The sequence below is a fragment of the Dermacentor andersoni genome, chromosome 1 (genome assembly GCF_023375885.2).
Source record: "Dermacentor andersoni chromosome 1, qqDerAnde1_hic_scaffold, whole genome shotgun sequence".
In the NCBI taxonomy this organism is placed as follows: Eukaryota; Metazoa; Arthropoda; class Arachnida; order Ixodida; family Ixodidae; genus Dermacentor; species Dermacentor andersoni.
Genome location: NC_092814.1, coordinates 58,140,767 through 58,168,385, shown reverse-complemented (window position 1 = coordinate 58,168,385; position 27,619 = coordinate 58,140,767). Strand labels below are relative to the sequence as shown.

Here is a 27,619-nt window from a genome sequence, read left to right as displayed (position 1 = left end):
AGCAAACCGACAGCTCGCTCAGTTGCGCGCACGGTTCAAACTACGCGCGTTACGCCAGGCCGCGCTAGCAGCGCGCTCCGGTGCTGTGCATATTTATATCCTCGGATTAATTTACGTTTGCCCCTCCACGGGCCTGAGGCGTTGTGCCCCAAACTGAATGGTTGCATGCTGGGCTAGTTGGTGCGTTGCAACTTATGTAACAGCGCGAAACGCAAGGAAGAAACGACGGAAGAGACCGAGTGAACTTTTCACTCTGCGACTAGCCCGTTGCATACAGGACTCGTTGGTACGTGGTCTCGGAGGCCATAATTGCTGCATACGGTGAACGTCACTTGAAGCAGAACAATTTGTGCTCGAGTTGAAATACCTCTTGGATACTTTTTTCGTTCTGCGGCATAAAATTTGCGGCTTTCAAAGAGGCGGCTAAATAAGAACAAATTCAAAAATGCTGCTGAGAAATGAGACAGATGAAACAGGATACGTTTAATGACGAAATGTCCGTTGTGTTTTGACCGCCACCTATATTCAAAAAGTATTGTTCACCGCAGTACAAGACATGTTAATATAAATCGATTGCTTTTACTTGTGCACAATTATTGTGGGTCTTTTATATGTTTGGATAATGTGTAAAAGAAAATGTACACAATGTTGTGTTAATTTTGTGTGCATTCATTGAGGCAGTTGCCAGATTTTTGTGCATCAAATTGTCACAAATGAAGGCCTTGTGTAAAGTTTTATTGGTGCGTATAACACTTCTTTTAAGGCAAATGCTTTTATATCTTTATATTTGTGGGGAAAACATGCGCGATAACTCTCAAAGTGATGTAATTACGACACTTGCATGCCTGTATTTTTAGTTGTTCAATATAGTAGAATGCTCGGTTTGTTTCTGTCTTTCAGAAGCCTAAATTAATAAAAGAACTTACCTAAACTGAATGTCGTCTGAACCGTCGTGTTTAGATGCTTGTTTTTTACCATAGAGTTTCATATTAGTATAACTACAGGGAAATCTGGCGCTGCGATCGTTCAACCACCATGGGAATGATGGGAAGTGCAGGCTACGGATTGGCATTCTGCTGACTGGCAAACTAGTCTACAAGTATTTTTTTTGGCAGGTTTGGTTTCGCTCCAAGCGCAATTGCTATAATCTGCAGTGGGACAGTTCAACGCAAAGCTCTCTGCCTTTGTTCTGTTGTTCGAAGTGGCGATAGCGCGCTGGACCAGAGGCTGGGACGATGTTTTTGTCGCGGGGTGGTGTCGAAGCTCTGACGAGAAAGCGATGGCATAAACGTTGAAAGAACATGTTTTAACCGTGTGGACCTTGTTTGTTAAGTGTGTTAGGTTGGCGCTGTAGCGTTACGTGCTTTATGAAACTTCATAATGGGAAAAAGGAGGCACTACTGATACAAGACATAGACAGTTGTACTTCTAGTGGCTTGACAATCAAATTTTATTGAGGGCTTCATTATGCATTGCTCGTTTACGTGCTCATTGAAATGCGTGTTTTGAGGACTTTGAGAACACAACCTTACTTGTGGTAGGCAAGGTTACTGCTTCCTGGCTGTAGTCTAGTGTCGCGAAAGGGCCAAGTACAAAGCCACGCTATAACGCTACGGAAGCGGTACGTCAATATAAAATATAATGAAGCATACTCGTAGGAGGCGACAAGCGTCCTAGCTAGCACTGCAGCAGATGTGCTTAAAAGTACTTGAAGACGTTCAGCAATCGTGACAACCTACGCAACCTTTCGATAGAGCGAGAGAGTTCGCAAGTGTCTGTCGTCTGCGACCATGCTTCAATCTCAAAGACATACAAAGTTTACGTAACGTGTTGCACATTATTTAAGACACTGCGGAAATAAAATAAGATTTTACGCGGCAATATTTAAGTATACCTTCGTTTACTGCGCCGCAAGCAATGTCACTAGCCTAAAGATCGAAGTCAATCCGAAGCCTGTACTTCCCATTATTCCCATGTAGGTTGAGGCAACGCTCATGAGAACCCCCGTAGACCCTAGCGCCACATTTCCCTCTAGGTTGTTTATTTAGAAACTCTTTGTTTGTTACACTTCATATTGTAGCCAGATTTCTATGTTGAACGTTGTAAACGGTTGCCAAACTTTTGTGCCTAATTTTCAGGTATTTGTGCAACCCAGATATGTGCGGTTTTTCTATATAAACCTTCGTGAGTCTTATGCCGAATGCAAAAGTTATTCCGCTGTACACGTAAGCAAGGTTACACCCTTAGGGGTGTATCTCTGCCGCACAACGATAATCGTCATCTGCCTTGCTTGCGTTTCCTTTCTTGAAGACGCCGCGCCCACTACTCTCCTGTTGGGTATGCTATGTCATGCTGATAACGCGCATGCCGTTCGTTACTGGAAACTCCCGGGCTCACCGCGGTAAAGAAAGCAAATGCGGGCAAGATAGATGACTATTATCGTTGTGTGGCAAAAGGGTGTAATTTTGCTTAACAGTGTCCACTCTACACGAGTAAACTAATTCTAGTGAAGGTGAAGCAGGCGTTAAGCACTCCCCATACTTGGGCCAATCCCGGAGATAGGGCAATGCCGGGCCTATCGACGGCGGAGGTGAAGCAGACGTTAACCACTCCCCGTACGTGGGCCCGTCCCGAAAATTCGAAGGGCGCGTTAAAGGTTCCCGAGCCCACAGGGGTATGTGCCATCATGAGCTTGGACCCTTTTTGCACGATCACCAGGATCGGCCCTCATGATTTTTTTCTGTTGACGGATGACGAAAACATTATGTGTTAGTCATATGCAGCTCTGGCTGTGAAAGGCCGCAAAACGTTTACTGCCGAATAGATTTATTTGTCAGCGCTTTAAGAATGTGTGTGAGGAGTGGTGGCGTGGGCGGGGGGGGGGGGGGGGGGGCAGGGCCCCCTTGGGGGCCCCCTTGGGGCCCATGGGTACGTGCCTGCCGCTTCACCTTTCCGGTGAAACTGCAACCCCTCTCTCTGTTTTTCTTTTTCGGTGAGTCCGAGTATAAGGGCTGCTGCGCATGACTTCTGTTGATTCTCATTTCGAGTGAATCCGGGGGGTGCTGTTTATTTCTCCTTCGAAAGCACTTTCTTGTGTCCGGGGAGGTGTGCTATAACATAATATAAAAATACGAAAACTCTGAATTTCTTCTAGAGCAAGCTGGACGAGGACGAAATATGCCCGGAAACAATCACGGAAGAATATTTGCTGTCGTTCTTGTGGTGAATGTTCTTCTACACATATATTTAATAACGCCCATGCAATCGGCAGCGCAGTGTCGTGCAGTTTTATTGGAAATAAAACAACTGATACGGCAGTTGCCGTGCTGTTTGGCATTGCAGAAAGTACCCTTCACAGGATCATCGAAGCGGCTGCTTCCTTTCTGAAAAGTATCAGTGGGAGAATAATACCATTAACTGCAGAGGAGATACTAGTCCTCGATCATTATATTCGAGCTGATAATAACAATTATTTTCCTCACTTAACGGCAGAATATATTGGCACCCACTAAATTATGCGCATTTATTGGAAATGTGACTCCAGCGTGTACAGGTGTGCCAGCTAAGGTTAGCCAATACATTATTACTTATACAGGGCGAACAAATCCACCATGGAAAAAGAAGAAAGACTTAACAACACCGCTCGTGCACCGTATTTCTTCTTTTTCCTTGTTTGATATGTTCACTCTGTAAGTAATCATGCAGGTGTACCGACTCGCCCAGCTAGCTCTCGTACTTAAGGTTAGCCAAGCTCATAAAAAATATATAGGATACACGAGGACGCAGGCAATGGTATTCTGTCAGCAGTGACGTACCCCATCAGGATGAGTTTTTTTTTTCTTTCTCATATTTGAACTGTTGATAATTGGATTAGATCAATTAATGAGCTTCTTATTTACTAAATTGAGGGCGCAAATTCTGATAGAAAAGTAATAATTGTGTTTTAAAACACATGATTTAGTTGCTTTCAGTGTGCCATTTCTCGAGTAATTATTTACGCGCCCACGTGCCTTGACCCAAGCGGTCCCAGGCGTTACATAATTACCATATACAAACATGACAATGTGAATACGCCTTCATTCAGCGGTTAATGACTTACTGGCCATTATTTCGCCAGGTTGTAGCTTCGTCATCGCAACAGAATGTTTCTTGCCACCGATTATTAACTCTGCGAACGAGCTCGTCGCGGCGCAGACGCTGCAGAAGCAAACCGACAGCTCGCTCAGTTCGGCGCACGGTTCAAACTACGCGCGTTACGCCAGGCGGCGCTTGCAGCGCGCTTCGACGCTGTGAATTTTTATACCCTCGGATTTATTTACGTCTGCTCCTCCACGGGCTCGGGGAGTTGTGCCCCCAACTGAAAGGCTGCTTGCTGGGCTAGTTGGTTCGCTGTACCTTATGTAGCAACGCGAAACGCAAGGAAGGGACGACGAGAGAGACCGGGTGAAAAGAGCTCTCTTTTCACTCGGTCTCTATCGTCGTCCCTTCCTTATGTTTCGCTTGCTACATAAGCCCCCAACTGCTTTATGGGGCGACTCCGGGCCGCATTTGTCGAGAGATGCAATAACTTGACAGCGCGATATTAGCACTGTGGCAGCATCCTTTGTTACGCTCTTTATATACCGCGTAGAGCTTGCTTTATTGAACATTTGTGCTTGTAATTGCACAGCTCTTGGCAAAAGTGCATCGCATATCGCTTCCCGAGCTAGCTCTACTGGTCCTACTGCCACGACACAAAAATTGACCCTAGTGCGCATCGAGAATATGACCGAGATGATAGAGATTGTTTCACTTCGGTTGGATTAGAGACCTTGTCGTTTCGACGCCGTTTATCATTCCCACTACCTTCAGCTGTGCGCATTCTGGCTTTAGATTAGGAGCTAGCACATGTAAACGGTATCTGTGAGCGCCGAGCAGTTGATCCACTCATTGGTGACGCATTAATTCGTCCTGGTCGTGGGTATGAACTGATAAGATCTGCGGGCATGTTCAAGAGGTGGTGTTCAAGTCACCGATTTTAGGAACTAATCTAAAAACGTTTGCAAGAACCACCTTCTGGTACTTTCAAAAAGCCTTCACAGATCATAGCATCGAGGATTGTACAACCCTGTGTCCGTAGCACGAAACGGTCCAGGAGCGACACACAAGTGCACAAGTGTTAAGCATTCCCCAGCTTGTCATTACAACTGTGAAGCACTGAAAATGCAGAAGTCGTGCAAGCCCTACGTGACTGGCGCGTTGCATAGAGGACACGTTCGTACATCGTCTCGGAGGCCATAATTGTTAGATACATTGAACGTCCCAGAAGCAGAACAATCTTTGCTCGAGTTAAAATAGCTTTTGGATACTTATTTTCTTCTGCGGCATGAAATTTGCGGCTTTCAAAGAGGCGGCTAAACAGAAACAAACTCGAAAATGCTGCTGAGAAATGAGAGATGAAACAGGATACGCTTAATGACGAAATGTCCGTTGTGTTTTGACTGCCACCTATATTAAAAAAGTTTCGTTTAAAACAGTGCAAACCAAGGTAATATAAATCACTTGCATTTATTTCGGCACATTTATTGTCAGTCGTTTTAATGTTTGGATAATGTTTAAAAGAAAGTGTACACAGTGTTGTGTTAATTTAGTCTGCATGCATGCATTGACGATGTTGCCAGATTTTTGTGTATCAAACCGTCACTAATGAAGTTTGTGTGTGAAGGCTTATTTGTGTGTATAAGAATATACTTTTAAGGCGCATTCATTTATTGTTTATTAGTTGTGAGGAAAACATGCGCGATAACTCTCAAAGTGATGCAACTACGAAACTTGCATGCCTGTACTTTTAGTTGTTCAATGTAATAGGATGCTCTGTTGATTTCTGTCTTTCAAAAGCCTAAAATAAAAAAAGAACTTCTCTAAACTGAATGTCGTCTGAACCGTCGTCTTCAGTGCATGTTCGTTACCATACACTTTCACATTAGTATAAGTAGTAGGAAATCTGGCGCTGCGATCGTTCAACCATCATGGGAATGAGGGGAAGTACAGACTACGGATTGGCGTTCTGCTGACTGGCGAACCAGTCTACAAGTATTTTTTGGTAGTTTTGGTTTTGCTCCGAGAGCAGTTGCTATAGCCTGCAGTGGGACAGTGCAACGCAAAGCTTTCTGCCTTTGTTATGTTGCTCTAAGTGGCGATAGCGCGCTGGGCCAGCGGCTGGGACGATGTTTGTGTCGTGGTGTGGTGTTGAAGCCCTGACGAGAAAGCGACGGCATTGTAAACGTTGAAAGAACATGTTTTGACCGTGTGGACCTTGGTTTGTTAAGTGTGTTAGGTTGGCGCTGTAGCGTTACGTGCTTTATGAAACTTTAGAATAGGAAAAAGGAGGCACTACTGATACAAGACATAGACAGTTGTACGTCCAGTGGCTTGACAATCAAATTTTATTGAGGGCTTCATTATGCATTGCTCGTTTACGTGCTCATTGAAATGCGTGTTTTAGGACTTTGAGAACACAAACTTACTTCATCACCATTATCATTTATTTTCCTTAAGGACCCCTGTCGGGGTATTACATAAGGGGGCGGTTACAGAAGAGAAGGACAGAAACAAAGATATGGTTACAATTTCTTACAAGACTCAACCTGTGGATTCGCATTAAAAAAAAAAAAACAACAACAACAACAAAAAAGCCAAGAGGCACACTGAATAGAATGCAAAAGCAAATCAGCAGAACAGTCACAATGTGAGACTGCAATCGCAAAAGAATGAAGGCACAGTACGGTCATTATAAGGCTAGGGTTTAAGGTGATCAGTAAGCAGCTGCTTGAAGATAATGGGGTTGCGCTCATCGACAACTCTATCTGGTAAATTGTTCCACTGTATAATGGCGCTAGGCAAAAACGATTGATTAAAGAAAAATGTTGAACCATGGAAGCGCTGGATGCTGCAAGAGTTAAAAAGGCGACGAGATGTACGGGTTGGTGGGATTAGAAGCCTTCCATGCAGTTCGGGGAAGTTTTAATAAAGTCGCTGGAAAAGGCACAGTTTCGCAATTTTCCGACGCAACACCAATGGTTCGAGTCCTAGGGATGATTTAATCGCACTGACACTTTCTTCACGGCTGTACCTGGAAGTGATGAATCTAGCGGCACGATTTAGTATTGATTCTAACATATTAATTAAGTAAGCTTGGTGCGGGCTCCAAATAGCTGAGGCGTATTCAAGTTTACTTCGAATAAAAGTTTCATAAGCTAGTTTTCTTGTGGATGAGGGGCACAGCGCAAGGGTACGTCTGACGTAACCAAGTGATTTATTAGTGTCGGTAGCCAATTTTGTTATATGGTCGGACCAGGTCAATTTAACCTGCTGTTAATAGTAATACCGAGATAACGATACGACTCAACGGTGGATAGGGCTGTCGAGTTTAAAAAGTACGAGTGATTCTTGTTAGAGTGTTTACGGGATACCTGCATAACTTTACATTTGGAGATGTTAAGTTTCATTAAAGAGTTGGAACACCAGGTTTCTAACGAATGTAAGTCTTTTTGGAGCGTTGCATGGTCGGCTGGGTCTGTAATGCGATGGTAGATTACGCAGTCATCTGCAAAAAGTCGGATATTGGATGATATGCCGTTGGGAAGGTCGTTTATGAAGATGAGAAAGAGTAGGGGACCGAGGACGGACCCCTGTGGTACTCCGGAGATGACGCTAGCAGTGGTTGAGCAATGATTTCCGATAGCTGTGTACTGGAATCGATTAGTAAGAAAGCAACGGATCCATGACAGTGCGAGAGGGTCGAGACCGAGGCATGAAAGTTTGGCCAAAAGCCGCTGATGGGTAACACAGTCAAATGCTTTGGCGAAGTCTAGATATATTGGTGATGAGTCTAAATTCAGGTCAAGTTCAGTAATAAATTCAAAAAGCTGTGTATCGCATGCCAAACCAGGCCGGAAACCGTGCTGATAGTGAAAAAAGAAGGAATGATCACCGAGATGACATGCTATTTGCGAATATATTATATGTTCTAGGAGTTTACAGGGAATACTCGTTAGGGAAATGGGGCGATAGTTGGAGGGATCAGAGTGGCTGCCTGACTTATATACCGGTACCACTTTACTAATCTTCCAGTCATTTGGAAGTGAACTATCAGTAATGGACTGGGTAAAAATTATTTGTAATATTAGACTGGAAATTGCTTTCGTACTTTTTAGTATCTTAGCAGTGATGTTATCTGGCCCGGGGGCACTAGAAATCTTTAGGTTATCAATAAGTTTCATAATGCCTTGAGAAATAATTGTAATGGGAAACATGAGGGGAAAACTGTGGCTGGGCAAATCAAAGTCCTTCAGTGCAGGCTCACGAGTGAAAACAGAAGAAAAATATGAGTTCATTACGTCTGACCGCTGATCAAGCGGCACGTTTGAACCGTCAGGATAAGTCAAGGAAATGTTATTGGAGCTATTGTTTCGTTTCAGAATATTCCAAAATTTTTTGGGGTTGACACGTATGATGTTAGGCAAATCGTGGTGGAAGAACTTCTTTTTGGATTGTCTCAAAGTGCTAGTGTATTTGCGCAGGCATTTGAAGTACTTGTCCCACTTTGAACAAGATTTAGAGCGTTTCGCATCACGAAACAGACGTTTTTTCCTTCCCGACAGCCTCCGAAGTGTGTTAGAAAACCAGGGTTTTCCTAAATCACCGCGAATGCGAACGAGAGGTACATGTCTGTCAACAAGCCATAATAATTTATTCTTAAATAACAACCAGTTTTCATCTACTGTACGAGAAGGAGCAGCCTGACGAAAAAAATTTGAAAAAGTGTTCAGTTCAGTGTTAATTTTGCTAAAATCTGCTTTGTTGTAGTCCCTAATGTATTTGGTCGAGGGCTGTCTGAAAGGAACTGGGATGCAAAGATTGAATAGCAGTAAATTGTGGTCGCTTAGACCAGCTACGGATGATAGCGATGTTATTATTTTGGGGTTAGAAACAAGGACAAGGTCTAGAATGTTCTCCCCACGGGTTGCCATATTAACCATCTGAGTAAAGTTGAATGTAAGGATTGTGTCAAGAAAATCTTTGGATTGCCGGTGATGTGCGTCTAGATTTGCCCAGTTAATGTCCGGAAAATTAAAATCGCCACAGAGCATAAAATTCGCAGACGGGAAGCTTGAGTAAAGATTCGCTAGTACAGAATTTAGTTCATGGTTGAAAGAAACATCACAGTCAGGAGCGCGATAACAAGCAATAATCACAGTCATACTTGACCGAAGTGATATATTTACAGACAAAATTTCATGTTGACAGTTGGATTTGGTGACATATGAAGGAACACTTTCTGTCACAAAAATCAAAATGCCGCCTCCCCTGCGCCCCAACCTGTCAAGCCTGTGAACAGCGTATGTTTGGCTATCATTTAGTAGCTCGTGGTCAGCAATATTTGGATGCAGCCAAGATTCCGTAAGTATAGCAAGGTCAGTATTGTTGTCTTTCAAGATAGATTCTAGGGCGTCTTTCTTAGGCAGGTAACTACGCATGTTTGCGAGCAAGACCGACATATTCTGATAAACGGGCACAGTAATCGAGGCGAGGCAGGTCTGGGGGGGAAAAGAGGGACGCGCATGCCTGGAGAGACGCAGTGACCGCTATGCCCTCAGTTCAACTATACAATCAGATTCAGCGTTGTACGTGAATTGTTTGCCATCAAGCAGCAGCTTGTCAAAGCGAAGTTTAAATGATCTGCCGCTCTGTTGTCCATGAATATAAAGGATTTCGAAAAATTCGTGCCCTTGAGCTTAGAAGCCACTGCAAGAATTCTTGATTTTTCTTTACATCTTGCATATTTTACAATAATATGCCTAGTTTTGTCTTGCTGGTAACGACCAAGTCGGTGTGCACGCTCTAAGTCGTCTGTACTAACGGATAAACCGAGTTGCTCGGAGCAGAATGATATTATTTTTGTCTGAGACTCAAGCCAAGTCTCACCCTTTGCGTCTTGAATTCCACAAAAAAGTAAGTTTGAACGACGCAGGCGACTTGTGGTAGGAAAGGGTGCTGCTTCCTGGCGGTAGTCTAGTGTCGCAAAATGGGTAAGTGCAAAGCCACGCCATAACGCTTCGGAAGCGGTACATCAATATAAAATATAATGAAGCATACTCGTAGGAGGCGACAAGCGTCCTAGCTAGTTCTGTGCCTAATTTAACGCCAAAGAACAATTATTTATTTATTTATTTTTACAACACCAATAACAACCGTGCATGTACTTATATAAAAATACTCATCAAGTATTTATGGAAATAAAAATGCTGCATTGTTAGAAAGTGTTGCGCCCTTGAGAGGAATGCTAGAAGTGTCGTCTGCTACAACGCCTGCTCGCTGCAAACGCGAGTCGCAAACGACAGGCACTTGCGAACTCTCTCGCTCTTTCGAAAGGCTGCGTCGGTTGTCACGAGACGATAATCGTCATCTGCTTTGCTTGCGTTTCCTTTCTTGAAAACGACGCGCCCACTACTTTCCTGTTGGGAATGCTTTGTCATGCTGATAACGCGCATGCCGTTCGTTACTGGAAAGTGCCGGGTTCGCGGCGTTAAAGAAAGTAATTGCGGAAAAGACAGATGATGGTTATCGTTGTGTGGCAAAAGGGTGTAATTTTGCTTAAGAGTGTACAGTGTCCACTCTACACGACTAAAGTAATTCTTGTGAAGGTGAAGCAGGCGTTAAGCACTCCCCATACGTGGGCCAATCCCGGAGATAGGGAAATGGCGGGCCTATCCGGGGCGGAGGTGAAGCAGGCATTAAGCACTCCCCGTACGTGGGCCGATGCCGAAGACAGTGCAATGCCGGGCCGACCTGCGGCGGTGGTGAAGCAGGCGTTAAGCACTCTCTGTACGTGGGCCGATCCCGAAGACAGTGCAATGCCGGGCCGACCTGAGGGGGAAGTGAAGCGGGCGTTAAGCACTCCCCCATACGAGGACGGATCCCGAAGATAGTGCAATACCGGCCCGAACCGTGGCGGAGGTGAAGCACGCGTCATGCACTTCCCATAGGTGGGCCGACCCCGAAGACTGTGCAATGTCGGGCTGACCCGGGGCTCGGTATAGGTAAAGCCGGCATCAAGCGCCCTCCATACGTGGGCCGATCCCGAAGGAGTGAAATACCGGGCCCACCCGCGGCGGAGGTGAAGCAGGCGTTGAGCGCTCACCATACGTGGGCCCGTCCTGAAAATTGTAATTGCGCCTTACAGGTTCCCGAGCCCGCAGGGGTATGTGCAATCATGAGCTTGAACCCTTTTTGCACTATCACCAGGGTCGGCCCGCATGATTTTTCCTGTTGACGGATGACGAAAAAAAACTATGCGTTAGTCATATACAGCCCAGTCTATGAAAGGCAGCAAAATGTTTACTGCCGAATAGATGTATTGGTTAGCTTTTAAAGAATGTGTGTGAGGAGTGGTGGTGTGGGCGGGAGGTGGGGGGGTGGTATGCCGCTTAATTTCGTTGGGGTTGGGGAGGGGGGGCAGGGCGCCCCTGGAGGCCCCTGGATACGTGCCTGCCGCTTCACCTTTGCGATGAAACTGCAGCCTCTCTCTCTCTCTCTCTCTCTCTCTCTCTCTCTCTCTCTCTCTCTCTCTCTGTGTGTGTGTGTGTGTGTGTGTGTGTGTGTTTTTTTGTGTGTGTGTGTGAGTCCGTGTATAAGGGCTGCTGCGCATCATTTCTGTTGATTCTCATTTCGAGTGACTCCGGCTGGGCTTCAGTGATTTGTACAGTGTTCCCCAACTGTCAAGCACTACTTAAAAAAAGAGCAGTTCCATTACTCGAAGAAAACCTAGCGCTATTCCTTCCAGTACAATGGAGTAGCCGCCAGTAATTCTTTCGTTACTGAGATTTACTTCTGCAATTCCAAATAATTATCTAACTCGAGAAGTACTTTCCTTATAGATCCTTTTCATGCTTACAAACAGGCTCCCCAGAAGACTTCCGGTTAAGCCCTCTGGAACAACACAAGTTACAATAGCCTATGAATTTACAGAACCTTCCAGCTGGCATCAGTTTTGCTGAGAAGTTGGAATATTCTACGAGTGGATTCTATTGTTCAGTGCAACAAAACAAGCCCATGCATCAGATCGACACATGCCACACTTTGCTTATATCCGAACACATCAAGAATGTGTGCATACAGTCAACTATGCGCTAAATACTTCCGTTTTTTTGCCTAACTTGACTGTCAGAAATGCATGACCGGAAGTTTTCTGGGGTCATCAATGCACTGCTGCCACAGCGTGCACAAAAAAGATCTATATTCAAAGATTCAATGAGGAATTTGTAAGCACCTCCAGGCACGTCCAAATTACATCTAACTGCTGTGTTTTCAGCGACGTGCTAATTGCGTGCAATCTTTTTCTGACTGGCAAAGAAACCTTACGAAATATGAAAAATACCACGTGACTGCGCTCCCACCCACATCATGAAACAGCGCCCTCAAATAATCTGATTTAAAGCAACTCCATTGCCTGTCGCAAGCCCGAAAAGACAGCGCATCACCTTGATAATGGTACCGCAGGAGCACCAACAGCAGGTTTCGCGGCTTCGCAGCTATTCCTTCCTCTCATTTCTACGTCACACTTATTATCCGTCTCTCAAGGCCGACTGATCACATTGATAACGAAAGCCCCTTAATAACGGGGCCGAAGCGCTGCTCTTACTACGCACGAAATGCGAAAAGTGATGTAATAGACATAGAATGCTTCAAAATCCCGGCTTTCCTCGCACCGCATCAAAAGAGTGCGCTCGAAGCTATGTTTCGCGCCAGAACCTTGCATCGCACCAAAGCCAAATTAAAGTGACGGTTTAATTTTTATGAAAGTGTACACTTGCTACAAAAACAGGTTCATGTCCAAAAATAAAAGCAAAATAAACCGACGCGTTCAAGAAAGTAAATATACCACTTCTAAATGAGCCGAATTGGCAATCAGGATGTCTGCACACACGCACACGCACGCACACGCACACGCACGCACACACACGCACACGCACGCTCACACACGCACACGCACGCACGCACACGCGCACACACACGCACGCACGCACACGCACGCACGCACGCACGCACACACACGCACACACACGCACGCAAAACTGATTTCAGTGTGCGCTTATTATCTATGAATTCGTAAGCTGTTGAACACCAGCCTAGAGGACGTGTTCGAATACGTCTGCTTTTGCAGCTTCGCAGTACTGTGTCCATTTTAGTGTATCTTCAGTGGCTTTCTTGATGACCGACGCCGGAATCCTACAAAAGACATCCGTTATCCTTGCTTTGAACTAATCTGGCGTCCGTCTCGATCATGTAAGCACGATCTTTCACATAACCCCAAAGAAAGAAATCGAGTGGAGAGAGGTCAGGTGACTTAGCCGGCCAATGTACAGGCACGTGCCTTCCAATCTATTGCGCTTGAAAAGTCGCATCCAGCCCGTTTCGTGCTCGGCTGCTGCTGTGTGCTGGCGCCCCATCCTTGCTGATACCACAGATGTGGAAGACGTGGCAGCAGGACTGCTGAGAAATTCAGCCACCACTCCTTCCAGTACTTCGTCCACGTAAGCTTTCCAATCATTGTGCGATCGAAGAAGATGGGACTGATTATAGCACCGGCGTAAATTCCGCTCCCGCACATTGAAGGACCACTGGTACTGGTGTCGGTTCCGCTTTACCCAGTGTGCATTGCAGTCACTACAATAGTGTCCATTATGTAAATTTTCCTGGCTGTTTCGGCAAAAAAATAGGCTTCATCGATGCACAGGATGTTGTTCAAAAAGTCCGTTCACTGAGCGGCTTTTGTCAGGACCCAATTCGCGATATCTAAACGATTTTACAGGTCCCTATATTCCAAGCATTGGTGCTGGTTAAGGTGGTACGGGTGAAGCGCCGTTGTTTAGAATCCTCGAAACTCATGACTTCGGAACTGGTACCTGGGCGGCCACGTCCCGCACGCTAGCCTGAAGGTTTGAGGCCATTAATGATAGGACATTCGTGCGTAGGCTATGGCTCAAAGATGCAGTACCACGCCGCTGTTTCTTGAAGCTGCCGGTGTGTTTCAGGTTTTCATTGTATCTGGTGATACCCGACGCGTTTGGTCTACCGCCGCACTTCCATGACTGATATATATTTGCGGCCTTTCTCTTGTGGTCATTTGCATATCTCCCAAGGTAAGGATCATTTTTACCTTCTGCTCGTAACGGAAAGACACTGCGACTGGGACGAAACAAAACGCACCTTTATACATTAGCACTGACGTTGTCGATTCGCTTTTGTGCCGATAAAAAAGAGAAGAAGACCCGGCCGTGCACTTTATTTTCCTAAGACAACAGCTATCGCATCTTGTTTCCATATAACACCCAACGCGACGTGTTACCTCGACCGGGGTGCGGCACATAAGGCACTAGCTCGATCACGATGTTTTCCTTTATTTTCTTTATTTCGTCCTGGCTAACTCAGAGGGAGCTTGTTCCAGGGCGCTGCGTTATGATGCGGGTGGGAGCGCAGTCACGTGGCATTCTACATATTTCGCGGGGTTTAGTTATCAGTAGGAACAAAATTTGTACGCAATTAATACGTCGCTGAAAATACCACAGTTAGATATCCTTTGGCTGTGCATTCAAATGCCTCATTGATACTTCGATAATCAGGGTATTACGTCTCGAGTTAGATAATTAATTATAATTACCTGATTAAATCTCATTAACGAAAAGATTACTGGCAGCTACTCCACTGTACTGTAAACAATATGCACTAGGTTTTCTTCGCGTAACGCATAGCTCTTTTTTAATTCTTGGTGGATGTTAATTGATTGGGTCACTGCATATATTTATTACCTTTGCATGCAACTGACTATGTTTCCATCCCTAATAAATGTTTAAATTATTAGAAATGAATTTTTTTTCGTGAGTCGTTATCATTGTTTACTGGAAAGAGAGGCAATATTTAGACACGTAGCAATATTTAGACACGCATCCCTTTGGCAGATAAAAAACTGTGCCGAAGGGATCACTGTAGTCTGTAGGTTTTTTTCATGGTCAAAAAAGCACGCAAAGCAATTTGAAGCGTGGTGAACATACAACAACATATTCATTCTCTAGGCATACGCTAAACGTACCTTTAGCAATAACTTTTAATTGACTACCTCCATCTCTTTCAAAAAATATAAAATTTGTCCTGTGTGTATATATAAATATCTTGTCTATGTTCGTGGTGTTTACAGTGGAAATTTAAAACAATGTTGAAGTGAGGAAATACGGATGAGGCAGCCGCCGCTGGTGCACGGCCGGGTCTTCTTCTTCTCTTTTTATCAGCACAAAAGCGAATGCCCGTATCCTATTGTCACGGTTAGCAGAAGTAAAACGAAAGTGTGAATTAAGAGCCGTGCACGTCCCCGCGAACAATGATGCAGCAAGCTATTAGACCCAGTAAAATTTGTGGTGAAATGATCGAGGTAAGTCAGAAGAAACACAAAATGATGTGAGTGACAAAGCTCTGGTAATGACACTTTAGGTATGTTCATGCAGGGGAGGCATTCTCAAATCATGAGCAGCAGGTTGCCGTTATCCCTCAAGAGAAAAGTGTATAACAGCTTAATCTTACCGGTACTCACGCACGGGGCAGAAACCTGGAGGCTTACGAAAAGAGTTCTACTTAAATTGAGGACGACACAACCAGCTACGGAAAGAACAATGATGGTTGTAACGTTAAGGGATAAGAAAAGAGCAGATTGGGTGAGGGAACAAACGCGAGTTAATGACATCTTTGTTGAAATCAAGGAAAAGAAATGGGCATGGGCAGGACATGTAATGAGGAGGGAAGATAAACGATGGTCATTAAGGGTTGCGGACTGGATTCCAAGGGAAGGGAAGCGTAGCAGGGGACGGCAGAAAGTTAGGTGGGCGGATGAGATTAAGAAGTTTGCAGGGACGACATGGCCACAATTAGTACATGACCGGTGTAGTTGGAGAAGTATGGGAAAGGCCTTTGCGCTGCAGTGGGCGTAACCAGGGTGATGATGATGATGATGATGATGATGATGATGCAGGGGAGGGTGAGTAGGGGATTTCGGCATCGCCCGGGTGGGGGGGCCGGAAAACTCCATAGGGGGCTCGGGCCCCGGAGACCCCCCCGTAAGTGGCGCCTAGGTGTGTCGGAGCTCTCACTATCCAGGAGCAGGAACAAAAACGCACGGCGCGACGTAGCGTCCATGTTTTCCATGTCGTCCATAGCTGCCCGCGACCGGAAAAAGGCGACCGTGACAGGAAGCAGAGGGTGGTGAAAGAAAAACGTCACGCGCACTTCCGGTTAAATTTGCCGATTTCGGCGGAGCACATATTTTTGCACCCCAGAGTGATCCGGAATTGGTGGCTGCTCCCAATCTGCCATTGGAATACACAACTCACGCTCTCATTCTGCCATTGGAATAGGACTGCCCCATACAGAGCAGAAAAGCTTGATCTGGATCTATCATTGGAATGTGCTTTTGAATGAGATTGCAGACTCAGAGGCCAAAGCATTCCTTGACGACCCTGTCTGTCGTATACCCTTATTCCTCAGCATACGCAACTGCTGCTAGCGTTGCCTGAGTATATAGCGACTACTTCTGAATATCAACATATGTCGTAGTGAACTTTTCATTACACGAAGGGAGGAAAGTATCTCTCACCACATTACGTTCCCGCATTCCCTCCCTGCACTTTTACACGCACAGGGGGCGTTCTACATTTTCAGTTATGAGGATGAGACAATAGGTACTGGCTTTTGTCATGCCACCGCCTTACTATGTTAAGAAAAAGATATGTTTCGTTATTTATTCTAAACACTCGCCCTGTTCAATTTGGTGATATTTTTTTCTTTTTTCATACATTTCGTTTTTGCTAGCTGGTTCATTTACTTGCATCTCTAACGTGTAATTCAGCCTTTCTCGTAAATTTGCAAGCGAGACTATAGATTTATGTTATTCACCTTATTTTTGGCCAATCCCCCATATTGTACGTAAGACGAGAGGAACACAAACCAACCTTCGTGTGAAAGACTGCACTCGTCTTGTGCCTATCCTATCTGTCCGCATGGCTCTTGCGCTTTAGCGGAGTGCGTGTTCCAACTTTTTCAGTGATCCACGTGGAACAATAATGTATTTAGTGACAAGCTATACACTTAAAACTCGATCTAACGAAACCGTATTTTAAGAAGTTCCCGATCTAACGAAGAAATTTCCATTTCCTGGCAAGTACCCATAAGTTTCAATGTTGTCATCAACCAGAATTAACGTAACTAGCTGGAATTAAACCAGATCTATGGAAGCGTGCCCAGAAATAAATTAGTAAAAGAGAGGTGATTTCTTTCTTATTTTGACGCAGATGGGTTTTTCTTCGAGCGTGCGCTCTAACGCTGTCGCGTCAAATCGTCTAGGCACCCTAGTCACGGTCGTAAACTTATTTTGGCCAGGCTGGACGCCAGTGGACTCAGCAGCGGATTCAGCCGTCGCTAGCGTTCTTACGTACCAGATGGCGCTAAGGGCGGCCGTATTTGGCCACACTCGCGGTCTGTTTTACACGCGCAGGCGTGAGTTAGAGGGCAAATTCAATGCCGCGGTGTTTTTTCAGTGTCGCTACGTTACAATTTTACATATTGAACGACCGAAAAATCCCTTACTCTGCTTTTTCCTAACTTCCCAATTAAACGAAATAATTCGAGCGTGGTCATCACTTCGATAATTCGAGTTGATCTATCCGTATACACACACACACACACACACACACACACACACACACACACATATATATATAATCAGCCTTACGACAAGGACTTATGCCCCTCTTGTAATCTTCCTTCCTTGAACTACCATTGTTACCTCTGAACGTTGCTCATCTTTGGACTACGTTAAGTTTGCTAAAGCGTCTACTACCAGGAATTTTCACCCTCTGAATATTGTGCCTCTTTACTCCAGCACCGGCAATTTCATAGTTATTTTCCTCGATCCGTGGAAATGCACAATCAGCTACCCCCTAACATTCGAAATTTGCTATTTGACAAGTTCGTTATCGCAATCACTGGTTGCAGATCTTCTGATTCTTAGCAATATGTATTGTATGCGATGTATGAATGTATGTATGTATGTCTGTATGTCTATGTATGTATGTATGTTTGTAATGAGGCCATGTTTTTTTCATATTCATTGCACTTGCGTTTCCCTTTCTGCTAGGTACGTACCTCTCGTTTTCTTGTACTTCACTCCTGCGATCACTCCCTTAGGGTTGCAGTTTGTGTCAATAAAAAAATAAAAGTTTGTAGCTGGTTGCTGTTGTGAGACACGTTGCTGCATACGCAGGCACAGCGCGCACGTGCCTTTTCGGGGTTCAAACTTTCCGCAAATCAATCTCACCCGCGCGTAGGGTCGCACCGCGGTTGTGGCGACACCCTCGTTTTTGGGACGCACATCGCCCTGCAGTCGCAGCAGATAAGATTATTATTATTATTATTATTATTATTATTATTATTATTATTATTATTATTATTATTATTAGTGCGCCAGCACTCTAATCTTGAATTATTCCTGGGCACGTTCCCTAAACGATTTATTTATTTATTTATTTATTTATTTATTGGTAGAACTTACTAACGGCGACTGCTGATCAGTGCTGACCGCTGCCTCCGAGATTAATACGTGCCGTGGTCTCGGAGGGCATGTAATACAACCGGACCGAGCAGCACCTAAAATAGGAGTGGCGGCACCGCGTGTACATAAATACTAAAATTATAAAGCATGTATAGCATATCTGATTAACTCAAGCAGGCTAGGTCAGTATTTTCAACCGACCCCTTTCATAGAGGGTATCAGTTAACCCTCATCATCATCATCAGCGGCAGCTGCGTTAGTGCCACCAACGGCAAGTCCGGCGTTTGCGTGTTGCATGGCCTCCCAGATTAAACGGCACGTTCACCAGATCGCAGGGACCAACTTGTTAACGCGTGGCTGTTTCGCTAACGCTCACTAGCCATTTATGTTCCCGTGCGCGCTCGCGACTGTTGCGTTCGCGATCGCTAGGTCAGACTGTATTAATTGATACATGACAGAACCTTTCTGCTCAAAACGATTGAACGGAACAAAAATTGTGGAATATAAGCCGCGTTGCGTGCCTGTAGGAACAGAACGCACGCTCTAAAAGCGTGCAAAATGTTGTCGTCTACGAGTAGCATAATTCTAGCAGCAGACGCGCTATTGAATCAGGTTATCGGATTAATGCGTGTCAGTGTTAGGAAGCGAACGGACATGGTTAGTCGCATTAGTGCTGCCATTGTCTTGAAACAAGAATGCCCGCGTTCGGGCACGTAATTGTGAAGGCATATGCAGTCGCACTCAGACGCAGTGATGAATCGGAACGGCAAATCAAGAGTACATCTGAGTGCTTGTAGTACGGTGGCTAGAATTCTAACCACGCTACTCGTAAGTCGCACGTGCAGCACATATATGGCATCGTCGCAACTGTGGGAACAGCGCCTAAACAAAGGTTGACCCTGTGCGTCACTATGCGTGAGTGGAAATTGGCCCCACTGTTCGTGCGCATAAATTATTGCGCGTCAAATAGTACCTGCAGGCAGTGGCGTAGCCAGCAATTTATTTCGGAGGGGGGGTTCTCCGCCGACAACTCTCTCTCTCTCATCATCATCATCAGCCTGTTTCATGTCCACTGCCGGACGAAGGCCTCTCCCTGCGATCTCCAATTACCCCTGTCCTGCGCCAACCGAGTCCAACTAGCGCCCGCGAATTTCCTAATCTCATCGTTTCACCTAGTCTTCTGCGTCCTCGACTGTGTTTCACTTCTTTTGGTACCCGTTCTGTAACCTTACACTCTTAGACAAAGGTACACCCTTTGGGGTGTACATCTGCCACACAACAATAATCGTCATCTGCCTTGCTTGCGTTTCCTTTCTTGAAAACGCCGCGCCCTGTCGGGCCCTTTCCTGTCGGGAATGCTATGTCATGCTGATGTCGCGCATGTCTTTCGTTATGGGGAAGTACCGGTCTCGCATCGCTAAAGAAAGGAAATGCGGACAAGAGAGATGACATTTATTATGTCGCAAGATACAACCCACAGCGTGTAATTTTGTTTTAGAGTGTAATGGTCCAAGGTTATCTAACCGGCGCGTTACGCGACCTGCCCAGCTTCACTTTTTTACCTTGATGTCAATTAGAATATCGTCTATACCCGTTCACACTCTGATCCAAACCGCTCTCTTTCCGTCTCTTAATGTTATCCTTAGCAATCTTCCTTCCATCACTCTTCGCGCGGTCCTTAACTTGTTCTCAAGCTTCTTTGTCAGTCTCCAAGTCTCTGCCCCATATGTCGGCACCGGTAAAATGCACTGATTTTACACCTTTATTTTCAATGATAATGGTAAGCTTCCAGTCAGGAGCTGACAATGTCTGGCGTATGCGATCCAACACATTTTTATTCTTCTGTGAATTTCCTTCTCAAGATCAGGGTTCCCTGTGATTAATTGACCTACGTAAACGTACCCCTTCACAGACTCTAGAGGCTAACTGGCGATCCTGAACTATGGCTTGAATACGTCTTCCAAGCACGCGGTGAATAGCATTGGAGAGATTGTCTCTCCCTGTCTGACCCCTTTCTTTAAAGGTAGCTTTTATTTATTTATTTATTTATTTATTTATTGATTTATTTATTTATTATTTAGGAAATACTGCGTTCATTAAGGACCAGGCAGGAGGGGAGAAAAACAGATAACCAATTATGCTCACATCAAAAACAATAATTAATTATACAAGAATATACAATGGGCGATCAATACAGAAAAAAGAAAGGGAATAGACAGTAAGATGACGAAAGCCAATGTCGAGCACACACGAAGATATATATATATATATATATATATATATATATATATATATATATATATATATATATATATATATCACTTGTATTATACGACTACCTCTGTAGATATTTTCCAAGGTATTTAAGTGAGCGTTCTGTACTCTTTGATTACGTTATGCCTTTATGACTGCTGGTATCTCTACCGAATCAAATGCTTTTTTCGTAATCTACGAAAGCTATGTAGAGAGGCTTATTGTACTCTGCGGATTTCTCTATAACCTGATTAATGACATGGATGGGATCCGTTAGAGTATCCCTTCCTGAAGCCAGCCTGTTCCCTTGGTTGACTAAAGTTCAGTGTCCCTTATTCTGTTGGAGATTATCTTGGTGAATATTTTATATAATAGTGGGAGTAAGCTAATGTGCCTATAATTTTTCAATTCTTTGACGTCTCCCTTTTTATGGACTAGTATAATGTTTGCATTCTTCCAGTTTTCAGAGACCCTTGCAGTCGATAGGCACTTCGTATAAAGAGCCGCCAGTTTTCCTAGCATTATTTCTCGTCCATCTTTGATTAAATCGACTGTTATTCCGTCTTCTCCTGCCGCACTTCCTCGTTTCATGTCTTGCAAGGCCCTTCTGACCTCATCGCTAGTTATAGGAGGAGTTTCTGCAAACTGTTCATTACTGTTTGTGATGGAGGTATCCTGACTCTTCTACAGGTCAGTAGAGGTCAGTATATGATTCTTGCGCTTCCTTTACTATATCTTCGAGATTGCTGATGATATTACCCTGCTTAGCTTTTAGTGAATACATCTTGGTTTGTCCTATGCCAAGTTTCTTTCTCACTGATTTCAGGCTGCGTCCACATACGGCTTCTTCAGTCTTTCTCACGTTATAGTTTCGAATATCACTTATTATCGCCCTGTTGATCAGTTTTGACAGTTCCGATAATTCTATCTTATTGGACACTTTCATTATTTATCGTTTCTTTGTTAGTGCCTTTGTTACTTGGGAGAGCTTGCCCATTGGCTGCCTTGTGCTTTGCCTCCCACATCAATTGGTGCCTCTGAAGCCAACCTTGTTACGGTTTCATTTATTATCTCTATGTCATCTTCATCTGTCTGTTCTAAGGCTGCATATTTGTTTGCAAGTACCTGCCTGAATTTGTCTGCTTTTGCCCTTACTGCCTCTAGGTTGACATGTTTCTTCTTGACCAATTTTACTCTTTCTCTATTCAAATTGAGGTGAATCCTAACTCTCCCTAAGCTATGATCACTTCATTTTACCCTACCTATCACTTCTGCATCCTGCACTGTGCTGGGATCAGCAGAAAGTATGAAGTCAATTTCATTTCTTGTTTCACCATTTGGGCTTTTCGAGGTCCACTTTCTATTGCTACGCTTCCTGAAAAAGGTGTTCTATTCTCAGCTTATTGCTTTCTGCGAATTCTACCGGCATCTCTCCTCTACCGTTCCTAGAATCGACGCCGTAGTTGCCAGTTGCTTGTTCAGCAGCCTGCTTTCCCCCCACTTTTGCATTGAAGTCGCCCATCACTACACTATACTGAGTTTGTACGTTTCTCATCGCTAATTCAACATCTTCAGAAAACTTATCTTCTTCATAATCATCGTGACTGGAAGTTGGAGCGTATGCTTGTACTACCTTTAATCTTTACCTCTTATTAAGTTTGATTATGACTGCAGCTACCCTCTCATTAATGCTGTAGAATTCGTCAATGTTGCCCGCTATATCCTTATGGATTAGGAATCCTGCCCCGTTTTGCTTCTTATCTGGCAGACCTCTATATCCCAAACAATGTCTGATAGTTCCTCAGAGTCCTGCTAAGCTAGCCACACGCGAAAGATTTCGGCAATTAAAGGTTGACATGGTCAGTTTCCATTGACGGCCTGTCCGGACCCAGAGATTCTTAGCACCCTCTGCTGCGTTACAGGTCTGACGGCCGCCTTGGTCAGGTGCTCCGCAGCTGCTTGGGACTGAGGGCCATGGGCTTATTGTAGGAATTATTTGGGAGGTAGTGGCCGAGGATCACGGAGGCCAGTTCCTGTTCTGGTGAGGGGGCGTCTTTGTTGAAGCTTAAGTGGCCTTCCAAATTTTGTTGTAACTGTATTAGTACAGCCCCACTCGCTCTCGGCATATTTGGCCGGTGTCGGGCATCACTCCAAGCCTGCAGATGTAGTGCACTGGAGGAGGTGAATTTCAAGCTGACCATGGTCAAATTAAAAAAAAAGGGGGCGAAAAACTTACAGCAGGATTCGAACTTCCGACTACGGCAACCGAGAATTCGACATAGCTCAGTCAGATCATCCCGTAGGCGTTGAGGCTGACCTCATCGCCGACAAGTCAAGTCAAGACAAGTTTAATTACAACATGTACAAAGTACAGTGTTGAAGGCCACCCTAGCAAGAAAGCTGTAAACATACAGCTTGACGAGGCCAGGGGGCCACCACCAGGCAACATCAGCATCGCGCACATCCCCACTTTTGCATTGAAGTCGCCCATCACTACAGTATACTGAGTTTGTACGTTTCTCATTTACAATTTACAAATTTCAAACATTCATTTGAAATTTATCAAAGACAAAGATATCGCGCAATAGCAACATCCCCACTTTTGCATTTAAGTCGCCCATCACTACAGTATTTATCAAATTTATCAAATACAAAGATATCGCGCAATGCAACATCCCCACTTTTGCATTGAAGTCGCCCATCACTACAGTATTTATCAAATTTATCAAATACAAAGATATCGCGCAATAGCAACATCCCCACTTTTGCATTTAAGTCGCCCATCACTACAGTATTTATCAAATTTATCAAATACAAAGATATCGCGCAATAGCAACATCCCCACTTTTGCATTTAAGTCGCCCATCACTACAGTATTTATCAAATTTATCAAAGACAAAGATATCGCGCAATGCAACATCCCCACTTTTGCATTTAAGTCACCCATCACTACAGTATTTATCAAATTTATCAAAGACAAAGATATCGCGCAATGCAACATCCCCACTTTTGCATTGAAGTCGGCCATCACTACAGTATACTGAGTTTGTACGTTTCTCATTTACAATTTACAAACTTCAAACAGTCAGGTGAAATTTATCAAATACAAAGATATCGCGCAATAGCATGCGTGATGCGTCAGCCCTCGTTCTGCAAGGGCTGACACATTTTTTAGGAATTGTATGGTTTTTTTATCTGCAAATTGTAATTGGTGTAGAAGACGGTATGCGTAAAGATCTTTGACGTTAATTATTCTGCTTTCTTGAAATAACGGTTTTGTAGGATGTAAATAGTGACCATTGTGAATACAACGAATAGCTTTCTTTTCGAGCAGCAACAGCCTGTTAATGTTACGTTGTGTAGTCGTAGCCCATACTAAGGTGCAATAGTTTATATGCGACCGAAAAAGGGAATGATAAAGCTGGAACATTACACGAGGTGGGAACATATGACGGCATCTAAATAACACAGATAAAGCAGCAGACAATTTCTTTGCAACAAGGCTTATGTGTGAGTTCCACATCATGTGACTAGAAAATACAACACCCAAAATTTTGTGTTTCTGTACTGCATCAAGCGAGTGGGAACTTATGTTTAAATCGACGCATGACACAGATCTGTTCCTTGCAGCAAAAGCAACGGCCTTTCACTTTTTGATATTGATTTGTAGGCTGTTACATAAGGACCACTCGAAAACTTTAGACAGAACATTATCGGCGTGTAAAAGCAAGTCTGACTCGTTATCAGCAGAAACGAAGAGGCTAGTGTTGTCTGCATATAAAACAAAATCTGTACAATTATTAATAGAAGGTAAGTCATTCGCATATACATTAAATAAAAAGGGGCCCAAAATGCTTCCCTGGGGTACGCCACTCAGTAATGGGCGAAATGGTGACGTAGAACCATCTATAACTACGCACTGCTGTCGATCGGAGAGATACGACTGCAAAAGTGAGTGAACGACACCTCGTAAGCCATATTCTTCTAGTTTTCTTAAAAGTGTGTCATGATAGAGTGAATCAAATGCTTTGCTGTAATCAATGAAGATTCCAAGAGTTAACTTTCCCGCTTCAATGTTTTTGAGAATTATTTCTTTTTGGGTACCAGGAGTGCAGACTCAGTCGACTTACCCTTTGTGAAACCGTGCTGGCATTCAGACATAATTTCGTGCTTCAAAAAAGAAAGAACTATGTAGTCGACATAAAATTATCTTTTCAAGGCCCTTGAAAAATATAGGCAAAACAGATATTGGTCGGTAGTTTCCGATGTTGTTTCTTTCCCCCCTTTGAATATAATAGACACTTTGGCTCGTTTCATTTTAGCAGGAAACGTCCCTGAACCAATCGCTAGGTTTAAGATATGGACCAAGAACGGGCAGATAATGTCGATCACATATTTTACGGGTGTTATCTGGATATTATCGATATCAGTGGCTTTACTGTTTTTTAATGCAGTGAAGGTGTTATATACTTCGGAAGAATCTGTGGGTGGAAAAAATGTCGTTTCCCGAACATTTCGTTCCAGTCTGTACGACATGTCTTTGGGAGGACCCTGACTGATTGTTGCTGATGCATAATATTCGCTAAAATGTTCTGACAGAGCCGTCCCTGACAGTGATTTGTTATTAATGACAATTTCTTGTACTTCATTGGTCACTGAACTTGTGCCCAGTACAGAATTAATTATTTTCCGCATACGATCAGGTGGGCAATTCGGTCCTGTCTGGAAAAGGTTCTCATAATATTCCTTTTTAGCTTTCTCTAGTAAAGCATTTAAACGGTTCCGTAGCTTTTTAAAGGTCGCCAGAGTATTGACGTCACGCGTTTTCAGAAAGGAATCATGGAGTTCATGCTTTTCTGTGATCATCCGCTTCAGTTCCGGATTATTCCAAGGGGCTTTCGTGTGCGTTTTCCCGTCTTAAATGATTTCATCGGAAAGCAGCTGCTGTAGTGGCCATTGAAGAGCTTTATGAACGTGTCGTACGCGGCTTCTACAGTCGTTTCGCTTAAAACAGGCTCCCAGTCCGTACCTTCAATTTTCAGAGTACAGCCCAGAGGCCCCTACGTGCCTAAAAACTTATTTTATTTATCCGCGATAGATGCTTTTTTCTACTAACTCAATATAGAATCATTTCTAAACAATTCTGGCCTCGTAGTTACGGAATCGCGCGTACGCAGACAGCCGTGAACTCGGCTAGGCAAACCCTACAGTCATACCGACGACCTTTCACAGTTGCGAATACATGCTCGTTATCTACAGGAGTACAAACGGAAACCGCGAGTGCAAAAGTAGATGAAATAACTGGACGCAAACTATTACTTTTTTTACTTATACTTTTTGTTGTGTGTGTGTGTGTGTGTGTGTGTGTGTGTGTGTGTGTGTGTGTGTGTGTGTGTGTGTGTGTGTGTGTGTCCTAGGCTACATATGAAAATTATGATATTAAAGAGAAGACTGAAATTTCCGTTACGTATTGATGTACTTATGTAATGTATGTCAAAAACCTACCTGGTACATGACTTGGAAAAACGCTGAAACGGGGCCACACAAAAACAATTAGACAGCGCACTATCGTGTATCTTATCTTGTTTGCAGGATAGACTTGTTGCAGCATAGGTAACAGTGGCGATCACGGTTAGTTGTTTTCCAGCCAGGTCGTCTAGTGAGTGGTACGACCACGGCTACGTACGGAAGAGGGCAGGCACTATTTTGGAAGTTGCCTATCACTCAATCGCTCTTTCGGCGTTGTGGGCATGCTATATTATTCTAGATTTAAAAATACAAGAACGAAGCTCCACTCACTTTCGGTGACCTCCTGTCCGACTTGCTTGAAGAGATGTTTGGAACGCGATGAGTATTGTTATTTGATCACACTCGGGAACTGACGAGGCAGACAGTTCGAAACAAGACTGCTTCCTGTCTCAAAGCCTTTGCGAAAATTGTGACCCCCACTACCGCCCCTCCCTTTCTTAAAGTTCTTTTCCGTTATACACTGTCACACTCTTCAACGTTCACCGGGTCTGCCCTCTAACATTCCTATATTTGTGTTTCTGCATGGACTAAGAGGCCAGTCACCTTTCTGCCCTCCCACCTGTTAGTTGTTGCGGTTTCTTGGCTTCCGTTGCCCAGCACCCCCGTCCTTGATATTTCGGGTGTTCAAAATTAAGCTTTATGGTTTTCTTAAAATTAGGCCCTGGAAGGCATGCGAAGAACCCCTGTGCAAATAAGTTATGTGCCCAGGAGTACACAAAGTGAGATGATAATCATCGTTGTCAGCATACCAATTAACTAAAATTGAATGATTCACTTTTGTTGATTGCAGTAAGTAGGTATGTTTGTATCGAAAAGTTAGAGGGCAGTCGTGTTTCTACACAGTATCAGTTGGAAGAATTCTTCTAGCGTGTCTGTGCTCCGAGATATCCGACTCCAAATTTTAATTGCCGTTCGCACGATTACGCATGCAACTGAGTGAGGATCGGCGCAAAGCTGCTCCCTGATGCGACGCGGCGTTTAGTCTGACAGCAGGCCGCATGCATATATGCAAAGATGATACTGTTCCCCTTCCCCTGAATTTCCGCTTGACGTTGTGTGTTGTTGTGTTGCTCATCATACAGGCAGCATGCTTGCTGTTAGGGCGCACCCTGTTATATATAAATAGGGCGCACCCTGTTGGGGCAGCTTTTTTGCTGCTCCGAGGCGCATCAGAAGAATTGTCGGAGCGTCGCTGTGCAATCC

At 44.3% G+C, this 27,619-nt stretch overlaps 1 protein-coding gene across 1 annotated transcript in view; it reads left to right on the top strand.

The window, feature by feature from the left end:
- Positions 1-27,619, top strand: part of LOC129380472 (uncharacterized) — a 482,520-nt gene that overhangs the window by 380,961 nt on the left and 73,940 nt on the right. Inside the window, exon 6 of the mRNA XM_055061532.2 lies at positions 3,155-3,222. Coding sequence (XP_054917507.2) covers positions 3,155-3,222 — 68 coding nt within the window. The remainder of the gene's footprint in view (positions 1-3,154; positions 3,223-27,619) is intronic.